The sequence below is a fragment of the Canis lupus genome, chromosome 26, assembly GCF_003254725.2.
Source record: "Canis lupus dingo isolate Sandy chromosome 26, ASM325472v2, whole genome shotgun sequence".
NCBI lineage: Eukaryota > Metazoa > Chordata > Mammalia > Carnivora > Canidae > Canis > Canis lupus.
The window spans coordinates 6,347,741-6,361,718 of NC_064268.1; the positions used below are offsets into that span (position 1 = coordinate 6,347,741).

Genomic DNA, 13,978 nt, shown 5'->3' on the forward strand with positions numbered 1-13,978 from the left:
AAAAATTATACTTGGGTACAAATTCAGCATCTTTTCAAATAAATTATATGAAATATTTTGATAAGGTGTTGCATCAGTACTGAGTGCTACCTGAGGCCCAAAGGTATTAGTCATCTTGGTGAAGATACTCTGCAGCCACATTCACACATTTGACACTCAATTGGAAGGAAACTGTTTATTCGACACAAAGCATAATTTTTTTCCCAGAATATGACTTGCTTCCTTGGTTTTTCAGATAACCCCCCCATAAAATGGTGGTGGGGACTATTCTTCAAAAAGAAGAAACACCCTGGCAGCATCAGCCACCCCATGCAAGTGTTTTGTGCAGTTCCTCAGAAATAACAAGTCCAGGGATGAGGACACTCAGGAAGATCAGGTGCCTGAAAACACTAAAGAAACTTAGAAAGCCAAAAATCAAGTATACCTCAGTATGTTTAGGTTAAAAAGTAAGTATAAAATAGCCACAGAAAAAGCTTGAAGTTATAGGTAACCCATCAAAATAAATATTCAACATCTATTTATTTACACTTAGTCTTATACACTCCTGTTGGACCTAAGGGCCAATGAGGTCCGAATAAAATATTCATGAGCATGAAGCCTCCCCTCTGTCCCAGTCCCAGAACTGTCGACTGCAGTTCTGGCACACAACAAAAGCACGTGTGAGCCATGCCGGGTATGGGGCCTCTTCACTGTATTCCCTGCACTCTCCTACACGCCCCAGAGCCAGCATCAGCAGTCCTCTTCCAAATCAGGGATCCCCAAATCTGCTGTCGTGACTGTTCCCTTGCCACTTGAAAACAACCCCTTCTCAAATTCTTCCTCAGTAATTTTGCCTTTCTTAAACTTTTTCAAGAGCCTCGTGTCGTTAAGAAGTTCTTCCATGTCCTCATCTTCGATATCAGAACCCTGAGTGCAGAGCAAGAAAGCACATTTCTTAGCAATGTGTTCCCATAGCAACAACACTCTCACATCAGCTTCCACAAACACACCATGCTCCCTCCTGAGTCACAAAGGAATACAGCAACAGAGAGCCCCATGCAGCTACTACAAGACTATCTTGATAAAATTCACTCAGATTTCTCAGCTGAGTATTCAAGTAATAAAAAGTGTACCTCTTCCCTCTTCCTTTTTTCATTCATTCTTTTCTTCTTCTCCTTTTTGGCCTTCTGCTTTGACCAAGCTTTATTTTTTATATTTTTCCTCCCTTCATTTTCTCTTTTCTCTTTTCTTTGTCGCTCCAGTAGTTTCTGCCTTTGTTTCTCTCTAATTTTATCTTTAAATGGAATGTTGTTTGTGTCAACATCTGCAGGCACAAAATCTGGGAACTGCCGTCCCCTCAGTTCTGGCATCTTGGGCATCCGCAGCAGGGCAAACCCTCGAGCAAGACTAGCAAAATCAAGATCTAATTAAACCAAAATGGCAGAGTTAGCACACCCAAAATAGGGTCAGAAGCTCCAACCCCAGGAAGACGCCGGTTCTGACCAAATGAGCTAATCGGGTTCATTTTAATTAGATTTAAAATAATTACATTTTTGCTGAAAAAGAGTACTTGGCAGCCACTTTGTTCTGTCTACACACAAACCCTAGCAAGACTTCTTTTAAATTCTAGAAAATAACCCTGATACTGTGCCTAACATTTTTTAAGGCCTGCAGGTATTACATGAAGTCCACCTTACCCTTTAATCTGAAGATGAGGTTGCATTCGTGCTTTGCATAAGCCTGGACATATGACACAAAGGCCTTCATGCCCTTTTCAAACACAGCTCTGTCGGCCAGGGCCATGGACTTGAGCTTTGGAAGGAGATCTCCTGTGTTTTTCTGGAGCTTCATCTCCTGCAGGGGACACTGCACACAGACCACATGCTCACCCCCAAAACCCCATCAGAACCAGTGCCAATAAAACCAAAGGCAAAACAATTCACTGTAATCTTTAATCAGAGGCACTGAAGCCCAAATTCCCAAGTATTTTGTTTGGTCTGATATTTTTTTAAAGAAAATTTTAAATAAGTTTTACATAACAATCCTGATTTCTAGTCGGAAAATACCCAACCCAAGTACTAACAGCTGAAGCTGAGCCACCTTAAATGGAGCATGCCTCCCCATGGCCTTTAGGCCAGCGTGGTCCCTGTCCTTCCATCACCACCTGGCCCCTGAGAGTCTGCAAACCACCCCCCTAACTTCCGGACCACTTGCTAGAAAGGAACTCTACACCAAGTCTCCTGTCACTGGGCATTCTATATGAAAAAAAGAGACCACTTACTTTTTGGTTAATTTCAAGGAAAGTGACATAGGACTCTTCCATGGGAAGGAGGAATACGAGCGCGCTGCCACCGTGGCCAATGCGGGCTGTGCGGCCACAGCGATGCACAAAGGCACTGTGAATGCAGGATGGGAACATGTTCACCATGTGAACGGTGGGGTGGAGCACGGGCCCAGGGCCACCAGACTCCATGGCTCAGCCCTATCCCTGCCCCTTACTAGGGTCACAAACACAAGAGCTGGCAGGTAAACATAGATGCAAACCAGTAGGACTCTGCAAGACATTTAATGTGAAATACAAAACTTTCAAATATATGCCTATCTGATGACAAAAGTAAAACACAGTCCTAGTAGAAAACTAGCAGACAAAAGTAAAGGAAAGTGGCCTGTAAGCCCTCCAAGAAGTAACAATTACCACCACTCAGGAGGCCTATTCCCCTGGATTTTCCTATGTTTGGAAGCATTTATGAGAAATACATGTTTGCTTTGGGAGAATAAAGGAGACTTTCATATATGGTGTTGTGTGTCGCTTTCCTTTAAGCATCTGTAAGATACATTTATGCAAAACCTCTAAAAAGCAGATGAAAATAATGAATTGCTGCATACTATGGAATTACTAATTTGACACACCAATGACAGTTCACCTGTTCACCCATTTTTGCTATTTAGAGTAACATTTTGGGTACCTCAGTGGCTCAGTCAGTTAAGCATCTGCCTTTGGCTCTGGTCATGATCCTGGGGTCCTGGGATGGAGCCTTGTGTTGGGCTCCCTGCTCAGCGCGGAGCCTGCTTCTCCCTCTCCCTCCCCCTGCTGTGCACTCACATGGGCACTCTATCTTAAATAAATAATAAATAAAATCTTTTTTAAAAATAAATAACATATTGATGAACATCATTATGCAGATCTTCCTCAGAATTTGTGGGGCCACATTCCTGACAGAGGGTCACATTCTGTCACACTGTACCTTGCGCTGCTGGGAGGGTCATATTGCAAAACCCAGTTTACTTCAGGAATGTCTATTCCTCGAGCCATGACATCCGTGCACACTAAAATCCCACTAGAAATTGAGAAAACATCGTTCTGAGCAAGGGGGCCACCAATGTTATCACCATCAATTCTTACTGGCCTCTGTGTACAATAACAATAACACACAGTTTCAGAAACTCTCGCAGAAGCCAGCATTCAGTAATAACATTTTGACCTCCTAAGGATCTTTAGGACTCTCCCAATTTCCAATGAAAATGGGAAGTAGGGAAAAGACCAGGAAAGGATTTTTTAAATATTTTCATATTTAAAGCAAAAAACTGCAGTGAAATCTAATCCTGAGGTGTAACAGTCCATTCTACACACTGTCTAGAAGAGTGCATTTAACAATACAGCCAGGATGCTCAGTGGAAAAGCAGGGAAGTGTGACTTCTACACACAGAATCAATTACGGTCTTTGTGCAGTGACCTGACGACAACCCACAAGACCTCAATGAGCTGCTCCTCTCCACACTCTCCACCCATTCAACAAACAGGTATCAAAACCCCCTAGCCAGTCAGCGGGCCAGTTACTGGGAACAAAACACACAGGTCCGTATTCTTAGAGCTTACGATCTCACAGCAAAGCTGGCAATAACTAAAGACATCAGTGCAGCACAGCATGATGGGGTCAGGCCAGGGACATGGGCTCCCCCGCAGGCCACACAGAGCAGATGTGATAACTGGTCAGAGGAAAAGAGGGCTGCAAGCAGAGAACACAGCCCACATGAGGGCTGAGACGCAAGGTCCTGCCAAAGCATACAGTGAGCTCCAAGGCAGCAAACCCACCTTTGCAATTTGCGGAACTCCATGAAGATCTTATTGCGCTTGTGTTTCATCTTCCCGTGAATGCACATAATCTTCACACTCTTCACCAGGGCCTCCAGGGCCTTTCCGTAGTATTCCACACAGGCACAGGTGCTGCCGAGAGGGGACAGCAGGCTCAGAGTCACTGGCCACTTAGGGTCACCTAGTGCTAGGGGAGGGAGGTGGCAAGCACCAGACGTAGCGAGATGAGTGGATCCCCTCTGGGAGAATGGCTACCAACAGCATCCACACTAAACTCCAAATCTGAAACTTTATGGAGTTCTGACCCCAGGACAAAACCCCACCATGTCAGATGCTGGGCTGGCTGCCTTTAAAAGCAATTCCCAGCCACCTCCTCCCTCACCTCCCTGTACAAACAACAGAGGCTGGGCCAGCTAGCTGCACACTCATTTCCCTTGCCTCTCCGGAGGTGAGTGGCTCCAAGTGACTCACCTTTGGCCCCTAAAGATAAAGCTTGAGTCAGCTGGGGAGGAGGGGTTTCTGAGAAAGCTTTCTGCTCTTCTGATGTGAAGAATGCCCTTCCCACTCCCTCTGCCTTTTCTCCTTTCTCTGTTTTCAGTGCAGATGGGAAAGCAGGCATGACACTGGCCATCTTCAGACCATGAGGGGACAAACAGCAATAAAAGGCCAAGACAGTCACAGCAACACAGACCTGGACACTGGGGAGACATAACCCAATGTCAGGACCTGCCTAACCTCTGGCTTCCTTTCTACAGAAAGAAAATAACTCCTCCTGCTTGAGCCACGAAAGTTCTGTTTTCAGTTATTTGCAGACAAAAAACATTCCTGAGAAAATCCCAAACCTTAGGGCTACATGTATCTGTGCACTCCAGATGTGGCTGAACCCCAGATTCTCCTACCACAGGACCCAGAAGGATTACCTGAAGAAGATCAGGTGTTTTTCCTGCTTATGATTTCGAAGAAAATGTACCAGCTGGTTAAATTTCTCATCTGCCTTACATACCTGCAAAGTTAAAAGGAAAACCAGTAAGATTTTTTAAATTTATAGATGATAATAATCTCTTTAGCTACTTTCACATTTAGCCTTAAATGTTAAGGAATCTGATTCTCTCCACTGATCGAATACACTTTCTTCAGTATGTTAATCACCCTGCCTAGATCAGAACAGGTGTTGCTGACAAAAGTAAGTCACAAAGTCATGGAACTAAAAAAGAACTAAATGAAAAACCAAAGTCATGGAACTGAGAGACACACAGTCATCTAATGCAATTGTCCCCAAATCCCAGTATACAGACAGGGACCAGACCAGCTATACCCAGCGTAGGTTTTTTTGTTCCGTTTTGTTTTTTACATAAGCTCTACACCCAACATGGGGCTTGAACTCATGACCCCAAGATCAAGAGTTGCAAACTCTCTGGACTGAGCCATCCAGATGCCCCTCCAGGGTAGATTTTTTTTTTTTTAAATGCAGATTCTTGGGCACAGCATATAAATTCAGTAGGTCTAGGACTGGACCCAAGAATTCATATTATTTAAGAGCCCCCTGGAGATTCTGGTACAGCTCCACATTCAGAAATCACAAAGATGAACACAGGTTTCCAGAGAGGAATGTACAAAATTTGAAAGACCTTGGAGACAGACTCCAGTCCCAATATAATAAAGTACTCCATCCAGGCCCCTAAATTGGAGACATTTAAACCCATCTGCATGTATTCCTTCTATTTTTACCAAAACCAAATTCTCAGTCTGGAATTTCTTCCCACATACTCTTCCATCTCTCTAAATGCAATCACTGAAATGAATACAAAACAGCAGAAAGCAACAAGAGCCACAGTGGGTGTCCAAAGTTAACAATTATTTGTACTTAATATGTACTAAGCACTGGCCTAATGTGTATTAATCCTCATCACAATTATGAAGTGGGTAGTACTGGAGCACTCTTTTTACAGGTACATGCCTCTAGTTTAATTAGTAAGAGACAAAGCCAAGATGTGCACCCAGGCTTTGTCCTGGGCGGTCCTGCTCCAACACTCGCTCCTAGTGATGCACAACATTACCTACAGACCCCTCCCTCTGGCTGGGAAAGGCCAGGCTCCTGACTTTAGTAGCCTAGCCCAGAACTGTCAGCAATAAGGATGATGCCCCATGCAGGTGAGCCTGCTGGATTTCAACACCACCCTCGAGGCAGTTGCCCTAGAGGCAGTGCCACGTTGTATGTTAGACCCTAGTCAGCATTATCACTAAACGGCAGAATCAGTAAGGATATCCAGTGCGCACCATGTAGTAATTCTCCAGGCGGGAAGGAGTTTTCTGGGTGCTGCTGGCAGCTACACCCTTCTCCTTCACCGAGATCCGGACAGGGTTCCGCAGGCCCGCTCTCACCAGGCTCTCCACTTCCTGTGTCTGAGTTGCTGAAAAGAGGCCTGTTCTCCTCTGCTTTGGCAAAAACTCCAGGATGGTGTTGATGCTAAAAAAAGAGGACTCCAACTTAACCCTTTGTTTATCAGCATCATCAACAAATACCACTTATGATACTAAACAGGTATTTTAAAAATTGGGGAAAAAAAGCCATCACAGTATTTACACTAGACATTAACCAGGAAAAAAATAGACATTAACCAGGGGATAAGATTATGAACAATTTTTATTTTTTTATACTCTCATTTTTCTAAGTTTTCTCCAACTTTTTTTTTTTTTTTAGTTTTCTCCAATATTAACATATAATTATACTTTTATCATGTGAGGCAATTAAAAGGAGAGAATGAAGGTAAAACAAAAAACTTTTTGGTGGGGGAGTAGGGGACTGGGAGGCTGTCAGTGAAGCATTTGCCTTTTGGCACAGGTCATGATCCTTAGGTCCTGGGATCAAGCCCTGAATCGCTTTTCCTTCTTCCTCTATTCCTCCCCCTGCTTGAGCACTCACACTCTCTCTCAAATAAATAAAATCTTAAAAAAATAATAACAAAAAAAGTTTTGAGACTAAAAACCATGGAACTATATATATTTTTTAAGATTTTATTTATTTATTTATTCATGAGAGACACAGAGAGAGAGAGGCAGAGACACAGGCAGAGGGAGAAGCAGGCTCCATGCAGGGAGCCTGATGCGGGACTTGATCCTGGGTCTCCAGGATCACACTCTGGGCCAAAGGCAGCACTAAACTGCTAAGCCACCTGGGCTGCCCAGAACTATACATTTTAAGTAGGTGAACTGTATGATATAGGAATATATCCCAATAAAGCTATTCAAAATACCAACACACACACACACACACACACACAAACTTCAGGGGATCCCTGGGTGGCACAGCGGTTTGGCGCCTGCCTTTGGCCCAGGGCGCGATCCTGGAGACCCGGGATCGAGTCCCACGTCGGGCTCCCAGTGCATGGAGCTTGCTTCTCCCTCTGCCTGTGTCTCTGCCCCTCTCTCTCTCTGTGTGACTATCATAAATAAATAAAAATTTTAAAAAATTTTTCAAAAAAAATCATGAAGGAAAATGCATCTTAAGAAGTAGAAATGGAATTAAAACTGTGTGGTAAAATTTGAAAGATCAAACACCTTAATGACTTGAAATTCAAATGAGGCCAATAAGGGCAGTCAGTAAGTGGTAAAGGAATTCCACTTTGCTCTCCTTTTTGCCCACCATAACCCAAAGCCAGCGAAGCCCATAGTCCAGTACCTTGCCTCAAACCCCATGTCCAGAAGTCTGTCTGCTTCATCCAACACCAGGACCTCCAGGGACTTCACACAGCTAGCCAGATCCAAGCCCTCCACCTTCCTCCGGAACATGTCCTCCAAGCGGCCTGGAGTGGCCACAATGATGTTCCCACTTTGAAAACACAGTAAACATTTGCCATACTCTCTGGATCTTGGGAATATCTGTGATTCCAAAAACCAAATTTTGTAACCTCCACCCCCAAAGTCATCTAAGTTCCAGGGAAGGGAAATACAGCCATGAGTGAGGATAGAGAGCTAAGGGCAAAAGCCAGGACCATGAAGGAGACTGATGGGTTCTGGGCCAAAAGCCAGGTCAGAGTCAGCACACGCTGGCCCATTGGCCACATCTGGCCTCCACCTGTTTTTGTGACATGTCATTGGCACACAACCACATCCATTCATTCATATATGGTCTTTGGTGGCTTTCACACTACCACAGTGGAGCTGAATACTTGTGACAAACCATATGGTCCACAAGCCTAAATTATTTACCATCTGTTCCTTTACAGAAAAGGTTTGCTGACCCCTGACCTAGAACAAGCTACTCAACCACTCTACACCCCTGGTAATTCATCTATAAAATGAGAATGTTAGGGATCACTGGGTGGCTCAGCGGTTTCACACCTGCCTTTGGCCCAGGGTGCGATCCTGGAGTCCAGGATCAAGTCCCACATTGGGCTCCTGGCATGGAGCCTGCTTCTCCCTCTGCCTATGTCTCTGCCTCTCTCTCTCTCTCTCTCTCTCTGTCTATCATAAATAAATAAATCTTTAAAAAATAATAAAAATAAAAAATAAAGATCACAACCGCAGGGATCCCTGGGTGGCGCAGCGGTTTGGCGCTTGCCTTTGGCCCAGGGCGCGATCCTGGAGACCCGGGATCGAATCCCGCGTCGGGCTCCCGGTGCATGGAGCCTGCTTCTCCCTCTGCCTGTGTCTCTGCCTCTCTCTCTCTCACTGCATGCCTATCATAAATAAATTTAAAAAATTAAAAAAAAAAAAAAAAAAAAAAAGATCACAACCGCAGACAAAACACCAAATGTGGCCCCTACACACTGACTGACATGCAAGAAGTTGGTTTTGTTTTGTTTTGTTTTTAAATTTCAAGTATTCTCTATACTCAACTTGGGGTTTGAACCTACAACCCCAAGATCAAGAGTTGCATGCTCCACCACTGAGCCAGCCAGGTGCCCCAAGAAGTTTTTTTTCTCTCTTTTAATATGAATTACGTGCCAATGGTTAGAAGTCTGGAGCTAACACATAAAAATCTGGAATTCCATTTGCTTTTTAAAAATTCAAAATCTGACAATACTGAACCCAGAATCCTGCAAGGCTATCAGCTAGAGCTGAGTATTCGGCTAGGTACTGGGCAATTCCTACCCCATCCCCACCCCTTCTCACAGACTGGTGTTAGCCTCTGTCCCCTGCAGGAACGGACTTTTTTACCTCTGCTGAAACGCATCTCATGGGACAGCCAAACATACCGAATGCTCAATAGAAGCAGTTCTATTAAGATTTTCTAACAAATTGGCCACAAAATCTATCACTGCCCATTATAAATCTTATTCATGGTAGGACTGAAAAAAATCCAAAGGGCTAACAGCCACCACGTTTGGCAACATCTACGTGTTAATTAAACACCTGTGTGTGCTCAGCACCAAGCAAGGCTCTGCAGATACAATGCTGTGGGACAGCACCCTGACCTACAAGCCTGCCTGAGGACACAGGGATGCTGGCCCACGCAGTGCTCTAGAAAGCCAGGTCTGTACAGCAGCTAGCTCGTGGGGAGGCAGCAGCAGTGGAGAATGGTGGTCTCGCAAGCCCTGTACGGACATCAGTATCCTTCCTAAGGGCCAGCAGAAGCCACTAAAGGGTTTCTAATGAGTGACATGACCCAACTGACATTCTGAAAAGGCCACCTGGGTTGCTCTGTGGAAAGTGGGTTATAAGATGGCAAGAGGAGAAACACAGAGGACACAGAGTGATTTAGATCAGAGTGGAAGAGGTGGCGCGGGAAAGAAGCAAAGGGCTAGAGATGTGTGCTCTGGAGGGAGCATGTAAAGGATGTTGGTGATGGTTAATGGCGTGCGGGGACAGAAGGGACAGTGAGGTATCAAGGCCAATTCCCAGACTTCAGGAGATGCACAAAGATGGACAACCAGGAAACTCCAGGTGACATGGAGATTTGGGGACAAAAATCAGCCATTCCAGACACACCTGCAACAGCAGGGAAATGCCCAGGAGATGCCAGGCAGACAAGCAGCTGCCTGCAGGTCTGGAGCTAAGGCTAAGGTCAGGGACCACCAGGAGCGAGATGAGACCACTTAAGAGAGCCCTGAGTGAGAAAAGCAAGGGCCCTGAGGCCTGCCTAGTCAGTCAGCCTGGTGGGGGGGGAGGGGGCAACACCCCAACTTCTTTCTCCTCTGCAGGGCAGGACTGAGCGGGAAATGCTCATCAGGGCCTTAGGGGAAGGGCCAGCAGGCAAAATTCAAAGTGGGCCTAGAGAATCAAACTTTTGGGAAGAGCAGGTTGCCGAAGGGAGTGCTCCCCATTAGGCCTATGCCATGTATCACCTCCTCTTGGGTTCAGGGCCAAAAACAAGCAAGGAAAGGAGTGGAAGCAAACTTACCCTTGTTCCTTAAACCTGGAAACATCGTCTGCAGGATTCCTGCCTCCGATCCAGAGAATCTGGCTAAAATAAGAAATGGGTCTTTGAGCAGGTCAGGCAAAGTGGTCAGAAAGCCCACAGCTAACAGGGACACTGCATCCAACTTACCTGAACTGTGGGAAGGACTTTGTGAAATGCGCCAGGACTTCATCTACCTGAATAGCCAGCTCCCGGGTGGGTGTGATGATGATCGCCCCGACCTAGCCATGTTGGGGGAAGGAAACAGTGAGCAGAGCACAGGATTTACAGAGCTGAACACACACACCAGGACCATCCCCCTCGCAGAGCCAAGTTTCCAGAGGAACAGCACTTCCTGGGCTTCTTCAGCGGCCAGTCACAGTGCTTATCAATGACTTTTCTGAATCACAATCAGTTCAAACACTGAAACACTGCTCCTGTGGGAAATGCAGGGTCAGGTTCCGAAGAGCCTCTGGTCATGTTTTGTCGATCAGTAAGCAGGCTGGCTTTACGTGTGCTTCTGTTTATTTATGATATACAGAGAGAGAGAGAGAGAGAGAGAGAGAGGCAGAGACACAGGAGGAGGGAGAAGCAGGCTCCATGCCGGGAGCCCGGCATGGGACTCCATCCCGGGACTCCAGGATTGAGCCCTGGGCCAAAGGCAGGCGCTAAACCACGGAGCCACCCAGGGATCCCCTGTGCTTCTGTTTAAAGACACCTTAATTAATATAGAGTTGAATTATCAACACTGAATCAGTTGCCAGTTGCCTTTACGCTTGAGGCCATTTTAAACATTGAAATCACTAGCAAAAAATGCAAATATCACAACAGTAAACAGACAGTGAGGATGCCTGTTTACAATCTGGGAGCTCAAACAACTAGGCAGAGCATTGCCTTGTTCAGACTCAGCTGGGAATGTGCACAGTAGAGGACTCAAATTTTTTGCTACTCTGCACAAATCCATGAATGAGGGAAAAAACACAGTATTGATCTGGGGAGCCACAAATAAATTTTTTAACAAGTAGGCAAATTCACAAATACGATATCTGCAAATAGGGAGGGTATTTTTTTCCCCAATCTTTTGACCCACTTCTTTCAACTGTGAACTCTATAAGGACTAAATAAAAATAAGACACTGAGCTATCCTCACCTGATTCTTTTTTAACTTCTCTTCCCTTCTCAGAAGAATCTCCAGGATGGGGATGACAAAAGCGAGTGTTTTGCCACTACCTGTGACCTGCCAAGATGGAGAAAATTTGGTTTGCTTTTCCTCACAGTTCATTCTGCAGGGAAAACAGGAGGACAAGCTGCATTTCCAGGAGGTACTCACCGCCTCTGCAGCGACATCTTTGTTTTTCATGAAGAGAGGGATGGTTGCAGACTATAGAGAAAGAGATGCAAAGCACCAGTTAGAGAATCCCAGACTTCACAGAGGTGGCAGAAAGACCTAGGAACACAGTGGGTGGCCTGGTTCACCCTGGACCCCACCACAATGCGGACTCTTGGTAGAGTCACCACAAGGTATCCCAGGGGTACAGCCACAGTGTCTACAGACAGTGTGGAGGAGACAGCAAGCTGGGATGATTTCTATGCCCTTGGGGAAACACACAGCAATCCCTGGAGACCCAGAGGAGAGGGCATGCTGCTGGAACGTAGTAGGTAGAGGCGAGGGATGCTGTTAAACAGCCGACAATGGCCAGGACAGTTCCCCCAAAATAAACGATCAGCCAGCCCAAGATATCAAGAGTGCCAAGACCGAGAAACTCTGCTCTAGACCACTGTTGTCCAAAAGAAATATGATGGGACCCACATATATGGTTTTAAATTTTCTGGTAACCACATTAAAGTAAAAAGAAACACATAAAATGAGCTTTACTAATATATATTATTTGACCTAAGAGATCCAAACTACTGTGACTTCAACATGTAATGAGTATTTAAAAGTTAACAAGCTACATTCCATTCTTTCTTCATACTGAGTCTTCAAAATCCATTGTACCTTTTACATCTGGAGCACATCTCAATTTAGACTCACCATATTTCAAGTGTTCAAGAGCCACCTGTATCTACAGACTCCCACAGTAGATGGCACAGACCCTGACTGCCAATACTGATGGCAGGGGCAGAGTCTTCTTGTCAGTACTACATCCCCAAGTTTCCTCTCCAGCCTTCTCCACATCTTTCCTGAGGATCTGATGGACATCTCAACTCAGCATTTCAAAACAGAACTCCTGAATTTCCCTTGGAAACATGTTACCTCTTCCCACCTTCCTCATCTCAGGACAAGGTACTGCCATCCACGCAGCTGCTAGAGACAAAAACCTCTGATTCCCTCTAGATTCCTCTCTTTTCTAACTCCTCCATCTGGTCCCCCACAATCTGAAAGCTCTCTCAGACTCCACTTCTCAGTAGCCACTGCTTCCTCTCCATTCCAAGCCCCCACCACCTCTCACTCAACACTAGCCCCCTGACCTCTTGCTTCTCAAAGCCCCTGGAGTCCATTCTCTACACCGCAGACACCTCCCTTCCCTTCCTACATAGCTCCCCTTTGCACTTAAATATAATTCAAACTCTTCCAAGACCCTGCTTCGCTCAACTCTTATGCTACTCCCGTTGCTCCCGGCAAAGACCTTCGTTCTGTTCCTCCCAGGTCACCTCCAACCCCAGGACATTTACACGGACAGTGCTCTCTGCTGGGATATCCTACCCCAATCACCCCACAACCAGCTCCTCAGTTTCAGCTTAGTGACACCTTCAGAGGGGCCTTCCCTAACACACCATCTTAACCTCCAGTCCGGGGCCTTACTGTCACTGTCTCATCGGTGTGTTTTAGTTCCTCAGGGACACTTATCACCTACTGAAATTACCGTATTCTTCTACTCCTTCTCCCTCCCCTGCATTAGAGGATAAGGCCCATACCTGGAGACCAACACTGCAAAATTCCCAGAGCCTGGAAAACCGGATACACAGTATGTCCTCAAGATTTTTTGAGTAAATGAATAAATTGGGCCAGAACCTTCACTTAGCCCACGTAGTAACAACAGCAGAAAACATTACTGAGCTCCCGTAAGGTGCCCATAAGGTCCCACAGCATCCCGACGAGGCACCGCATCTGCCGTGGAAGGCAGCACAGAGGTTAAGTCACCGGCCCCAGTCACACAGCTAGAGCCAGAGGCAGCAGGCACTCAGGCCCCAGCGCTCCCGGGGGAGGGGTCGCGAAGTCAGGGCCCAGGCGCAGGTGCGCCGCCCCCGCCTACCGGGCTCAGGGACACGCGGCAGACACCTCGCGCCCACCCGCCGCGCGGGACCACCGGGGGCCTGGCCCGCCCCGAGCCTCCCCGAGCCCGAGGACCCTTCCCTGCCCGGTACCTGCACCGGCGTCATGTGCGGAAAGCCCAGCTGCCCAAGCGCACCCAGCACCTGCGGGTGCAGCTGCGTCGGCAGCGACTCCCAGGAACCCTCTGTCACGTGCTCCATGGCGCACCCCTCCGCCTGGGCCCCAGCCGCCTGGACGCCACTCGGGCGCCGCCGCCGAGCACTTCCGCTTCCGGCCGCCCTCGGGACCG

General features: G+C 46.6%; 1 protein-coding gene across 7 annotated transcripts; it reads right to left on the reverse strand.

Moving 5' to 3' along the window:
• Positions 1–160: 160 nt before the first annotated feature.
• On the reverse strand, positions 161–13,978 carry DDX55 (DEAD-box helicase 55). Of its 7 annotated transcripts, none has more exons than XM_025473664.3 (15): positions 13,782–13,971; positions 11,743–11,793; positions 11,563–11,649; positions 10,563–10,654; positions 10,416–10,478; positions 7,752–7,901; positions 6,350–6,539; positions 4,993–5,075; positions 4,544–4,770; positions 4,073–4,259; positions 3,225–3,317; positions 2,261–2,375; positions 1,677–1,845; positions 1,113–1,402; positions 161–906 (listed from the first exon to the last, which is right to left on the reverse strand). In XM_025473664.3, the coding sequence occupies exons 1-15, from the start codon at positions 13,887–13,889 to the stop codon at positions 730–732; spliced, it is 2,082 nt and encodes a 693-aa protein (XP_025329449.1). In that variant the 5' UTR covers positions 13,890–13,971; the 3' UTR covers positions 161–729. The 7 variants fall into 7 exon arrangements, with proteins under 7 accessions (XP_025329449.1, XP_025329451.1, XP_025329450.1 ...); XM_025473666.3 differs by lacking the exon at positions 13,782–13,971 and adding an exon at positions 13,332–13,630; XM_025473665.3 differs by lacking the exon at positions 3,225–3,317.

What these genes read in the sequence shown, in the direction of transcription:
- DDX55 (XM_025473664.3), bottom strand. Translation starts at nt 13,889, where the DNA reads ATGGAGCACGTGACAGAGGGTTCCTGGGAGTCGCTGCCGACGCAGCTG. An exon ending in CGCACATGACGCCGGTGCAG is followed by an intron (nt 11,794 to 13,781) that starts GTACCGGGCAGG and finishes CTTTCTCTATAG; the next exon opens with TCTGCAACCATCCCTCTCTT. An exon ending in GACATGGGGTTTGAGGCAAG is followed by an intron (nt 6,540 to 7,751) that starts GTACTGGACTAT and finishes CTCTTTTTTTAG; the next exon opens with CATCAACACCATCCTGGAGT.